Source organism: Sorghum bicolor, chromosome 9, assembly GCF_000003195.3.
Source record: "Sorghum bicolor cultivar BTx623 chromosome 9, Sorghum_bicolor_NCBIv3, whole genome shotgun sequence".
Lineage (NCBI taxonomy): Eukaryota > Viridiplantae > Streptophyta > Magnoliopsida > Poales > Poaceae > Sorghum > Sorghum bicolor.
In genome coordinates this window covers 11519872-11525730 of record NC_012878.2, presented here as the reverse complement: position 1 = coordinate 11525730, position 5859 = coordinate 11519872, and the positions used below count along the sequence as shown (strand labels likewise).

At 40.5% G+C, this 5859-nt stretch overlaps 1 protein-coding gene across 1 annotated transcript; it reads left to right on the top strand.

Moving 5' to 3' along the window:
- On the top strand, positions 2145-3159 carry LOC110429991 (anther-specific proline-rich protein APG-like). The gene is made up of 2 exons (XM_021446769.1): positions 2145-2846; positions 2931-3159. The coding sequence occupies exons 1-2, from the start codon at positions 2236-2238 to the stop codon at positions 3031-3033; spliced, it is 714 nt and encodes a 237-aa protein (XP_021302444.1). The 5' UTR covers positions 2145-2235; the 3' UTR covers positions 3034-3159.

Sequence of the window (5859 nt, the reverse complement as noted above, 5' to 3'; positions counted from 1 at the left end):
TTTGCTTTTAGTTTAAGTGTCTATGTATATACTTTATAGCATAAGCTAAGTAGTGAATATTTCTTTTTAATAATCCAATTATTTATAATGCAATTATATATATATATATATATATGTAAATTGCATATATTTATTTATGTGTAAAAATAATAAACAATTAATAAACTTTATATTTGCTTTTAGTTTAAGTGTCTATGTATATACATTATTTATAATGCTAAGTAATTATTTGTATAGATTAGCACGATGACTTCTCCAACCCCAAACCAAGCGTCAGGGTCTGACCGCATCGACCAAGCACCGGCAAAAGGTTCGGACCACACAGAGAAGGTGCAAGTATCACACAGCACTGAGCAAGCGCAAGGGTCAGACCACACAGAGAATGCAAAAGAACATGAATCAAGTCCTTCGTACGAGACCTCCCCTAGCGACATTCCAGATCCTCGCATAGAGAGGAACGCTCGTCGTGAATTAGAACGTGACCCTGATTACATTCCAGAAGTAGATGAGGTGATGAATTAGTCATCCATAATTAAATCTTTCTAACTTTTATTTCCCTCAGTATATGTACAAGAATGATTTATGTGTTTAACTTTTAACATGAACAGGAGGTGTTATCTCAGTTTCATGAGCTGAAAGAGATCCTATTCCAAGAAGAATTCACACATGAAGGTGCACCCGAACTGACGACGGAGACAACCACCGAGAAGACCACCGAGAAGACTGATGATAGGAAAAGGAAATGAGGTGACAGAGGATTGAATCAGTTTCCAAAAGTCACATTTAGAATGACAGATGTGAGCCCGACAGGACAACCCCTAGCTCCTCCAGAGGCCTTACCTAAGTGGCGTAACGCACTTGGATTCTTAGTTAGGGACCATCTTGACATCACAGTCAGGGAGTGGGCAAAAGTGGACCAAAATGAAATCACAAGAATGTGGGACAAGCTGCTTACAAGGTTTGTTTTACCTCAGGGTTCAGAAGACCTAGTAAAGGAGTACACATTGAAGCAGTGGGGAATCATGTTTAGGAATTACAAATCCGAGTTGAATTCTAAGTGGGCAAAGAAAGGGTTGGACCCGACAAAAAGGTATAAAATCACTGCTGGTCAATGGGCGGTGTTTTTAGAGCAGACGAGTACCGAGGAGTTCAAAGCTTTGAGCGAATCTAAATCCGAGCTTGCAAAAAGGAACAAGTACCACCATCACCTAGGCACAGGTGGTTACCAGCGCAAGGTTGCCCAATGGGAGCAAGAGGATGAAGCGCAGAGGGCTAAGGGTCTGCCAGCGCTTCCTGACCAACTTGGTCGTAGAGGCTCGAGGTGGATTCGTGCTCGTGTACCGGCAAAGGAAGCCAAGTCTGGCTTATCATTTTTTGACCCAATGGTTGAAGAGGCAGCGAAGAATATTTTCGCTGTGGCAGCTAAGCAGAAAGCGGGCGAATTTAAGCCCCAAAGGGAGAAAGATGTCCTTACTGTTGCTCTGGGTAACCCAGAGCATCCTGGTCGTGTACGAGGCATCTCATCAAAAGAAGGATGGAAAGAAGGATTCAGACCAGAGTGGGAAGCAATGTATAGGAAACGGGATCGCTACAAGGCAGAAATGTCTAATTATTTTAAGGAGGAGGCTAAGAGAGAAGTCGAAGAGGTGATGTCTAAAATCCTCTCCAATCCTCCTCCTGAGTTGATGCAGCGATTGGCGACCGCAATGTCTAGCCAATTAAGTGGCCAGCAGCCTCCTCAAATGCAGCTAGTCGTCGCCCCGACAACAACAGAACAAGCTCCGATCGTCCCGAGTAGTATTGCCTCTACCGGAGACAAGATCCGCTATCCAGTTGATGAGATCGATAGTCCTGTGCCTTGCTCCCTAGTCATAAGGTATGGTTTTAACAATAACCGTACAAGGAAAGTAGCCATAGGACTTGCGATCCCGGGGCGTCAATTCCATGGTAGTGAGGATCCCTGAGGACTACTGCAGGGTGGAAGTGTTGACAGTTGTCCAAGGATATGAGGACGACATGCTAGACATTCCCAGTCCCGAGGGCATTGAGAAACTGGGACAAGCTATCAAGAATTTTATTCTTTGGCCTCGACGGGACGTCCTGCTGTCTCAGGTACCACAACCATCACCCCGAGAAGTGCCGCAGACTCAGGAGTCGTCCCATCCCACATCTCTTCCCACTCCACCAACCTCTCCAATCTTGCATCCACAATCCCCACCACCACCATCACCAATAATGCCTCAACCACCATCCCCGCCACCATCAAAACCCACTCCCCCACCATCACCTAAACCCCAGGCTTCACCACCATCACCTAAACCCCATGCTTCAACACCGCAATCTTCCACACCACCGGCACCAAAAAAAGATGATAAGACACCACCGCAACCAAAGAAAACAAAATTCTCGGTCCCCAAATTGGTTTCCCCGTTCGAGCCAAAGAAGAAGGCCGCTGGTACGGCCCTATTTCTGTCCGGAATTGCAAGGAGCCGCACTTCGAAACTTGTTGACTTAGCAGAGCATGAGGAGGGGTCGAAAAGCTTTGAAACACGTATTGTCAATATCAGGCCACCAACGAAGGATGATTACAAATATGTCCCTACTAAATATGAGCCAGGCAGACCACTACTTAGTTGGGACAAACTCAAAAAGATCCCAGCTGGTATAAAAAGGATGCATGACTGGTATATGAGAGCAGCTTCTGTAGGCATTCACACGATCAATGTGATTATACCACCAACAGCATTCAAAAGTGAGCGGACAAAGGCAATCGTTACCTTCGAGGAAATGTGGCTAATGATGAACCTGCAGAGACTAGACGTGCAGCTGGTAACCGTGTTTGCATTGTAAGTGTCACTCGTACCATCTCTTTGTAATAATTCATGAGTTGCATCAATTTTCAACATCTAACATACAAGTGCTCATTGCAGAATGAATTTTGAACAACAAGAGATGCGGTACGGTTCAGATCCGGATAGGTCTGCCAGTAAAAGGGTTGCGTATCTGAGCCCGATGAAGATATGCGAGGAGTAGCACAACTTCAGAATCAGAGACAAACACGACTCCTTAGAAGGTTTGGACCCCGCTGAGCGTAAGAAGATAATAGATGAAAGTCGACTAGATTATGAATGTAAATACGACCTCTACATAGCCTTGGCACTGCTCAAGTATCAAGATTGAGAATGTGTTGTTGCCCCATACAACTTTGGGTAAATGTCAATTTGTATTCATCGTCGTATTAGTAATTTCAGTGGGCACTTGCATCATAAATTTGATTCTCTCAGGGACCACTGGATCTGCCTCCTCATTAATCCTAGTCTAGGACCTGTGCTAGTCCTAGACTCTGCACACTATGATCCTTCAAGTTATGCAAAATTCGTTACACACTTGGAACGGTAAGCTGAGTACATTAAATATTAATACCTACTTTTATAAGAGTTTCAGAATAACTTCAGGATTGTGTATTCGATACTATAGGGCCTATAGGTATTATAAGATCAAAGGTGGAAGGTGTGATTCATCAGAACCGGGGCAGCCATTGAGATTATTTTATAAATGGCCGGTACGTACCAAAATATCACAAGCTGTCTTTTATAAATATAATATGCATATGACGATGTTGCAACTAATAAATATCTACTTTTTTGTCATACATCAGTGCCATAAGCAACCAGTCGGATCGGTCCACTGTGGATTCTACGTCTGCGAGTTCATGAGAGAGACCGGAAGATATGTAACTAACCCTTCTAAGGTATTGCTCTAATAGTCGTTTATATTATTTGTGTCATTTTTTGTTGCTAATAAGCATGTGTTATATGAACTATAAATTTATGATGTTTCTAACTTCCTCTGCAGCAACATAAGTTGGAAAAGGCGAAGAGCGTGACTCAAGCTGTTCTATATAACATAGTTGAGGACCTCTGCACTTTTCTCTTGAGAGAAGCTATTCCCACCGAAGGGAAATATCACGACCCGACCAGCGTCCTAGCAAAGCCTAAGTTTATAGCGCTAAGAGATATTAGTAGGCTAAAGCTATCTCGATCGGGTTATTAGAGCAGAGGTTTCAGATGTGAAACCTCATATGTGTGTAAACAAAAAACTTTGATGTGTGATGTTTGTAATTAATATAATTTTATGTACAAAGTAATGGTATATATAAATATATTGCATGTTGCATTGGTTGAATCTTGTAGCCTAACATAGTTTCAATATTAATGTATATAATATATATATATATATATATATATATATATATATATATATTAAAAATAAGGTTTGCTGGAAAATAGGGTTAAATTGGAAAATCTTACCACAGGCGGTTCTGTTATGAGAACCGCCTGTAGAATCCAATTTCTACGGGCGGTTCTCATAACAGAACCGCCTGTAGAAATTGATTTCCACAGGCGGATATCATAACTGAACCGCCTGTAGAAATCTGTTTGTACAGGCGGTTACGCCTGTGGAAACTTTTATTTCCACAGGCCTATAGCCACTGGCGGTTCGTCAATCCGCCTGTACAAAGGGGTTGCGAACCGCCAGTATAGTATCTCTCTATACTAGTGTTTAGTCCCGGTTGGTGAGACTAACCGGGACTAAAAGTCCCCTGCCCAACGGCTATTGTGTCAGACATCGGCAGAGGGACCAGTTGGTCTCACCAACCGGGACAAAAGCCTAGCCTTTAGTCCAGGTTGGTACCACCAACCGGGATTAAAAGCTGTTGTCCCGGTCCGTCCCACCGGCCGGGACTAGTGTTGGAATTTAGACCCGGTTTTTAAAAGGAACCGGGACTAAATGTCCCTCCTCATATTTGAACTCTTCTTCCCGTGGCCGAGCCCATCGATCTTCACTCTTTTGCTGTGTTCTTCATTTGGAGTTGCTTGTTCTTGCTCTCATCTCCGGCTATTGATTCATTTCATCGTTTCTACACCGTCATCGACTTGTTAAGAGGTCACTAGCTTCATCTTCTCAACATTTAGAAGCGGCATATGTCATTTCCTAGTGTTATGTATATTGTTTTTTATTTTATGGTTTTTTAAGAGGTTATTAGCTTCATCGCCATTTCAAAAGCGACGCGTTTTTTTAGAGAAATAGTGGTAATATGTTTTTTTATTTTAATTAGTTTAGAAAAAAATTAAAAACATATAATATTTTAATTTGCAATTTTTGACCGATTTAGTTAGTTAATTATAACTAGTATGCATACCACATTTCATGATTATTTAGGAAAATAGAGAATTTTTGTGCTTTTTTAATTTTGCTTGTTTAGAAAAATTACAAATAGAGAATTTTAGGTTTTTTTTTACTGTAATTTCTCTATTAAAAATTAGAAACTTATAATACTTTAATTTGCAATTTATGACAAGGTTAATTAGTTAATTATAACTAGTATGCATACCACATTTCATGATTAGTTAGAAATATAGATAACTTTTGTGCTTTTTTAATTTTGGTTGTTTAGAAAAATTAGAAATAGAGAATTTTAGGTTTTTTTGTTACTTTAATTTCTCTATTAAAAATTAGAAACTTATATTTCTTTAAGTTGAACTTTATGACATGGTTAATTAGTTAATTATAACTAGTATGCATGCCACATTTCATGATTAGTTAGAAAATAGAGAACTTTTATGTCTTTTTAATTTTGTTGGTTTAGAAAAACCAGAAATAGAGAATTTTAGGTTATTTGTTACTTTAATTTCTTTATAAAAAAATTAGAAACTTATAATACTTTACGTTGCAATGCAGACAATGACACGTCATTCGATGTACAATGCCGATCGCCGCTCCAAAGAATTCATTGATGGTGTGCATTATTTCTTAAGAGTGGCCGAGGAAAACAAGCGGGATGGATTCAGATGTTGC

Bases quoted from the DNA above. Each gene is read 5' to 3' on its own strand.
- LOC110429991 (XM_021446769.1), top strand. From the start codon at position 2,236: ATGCCTCAACCACCATCCCCGCCACCATCAAAACCCACTCCCCCACCA. The intron at 2,847-2,930 runs GTAAGTGTCACT...TGCTCATTGCAG, and splicing joins CTGGTAACCGTGTTTGCATT to AATGAATTTTGAACAACAAG.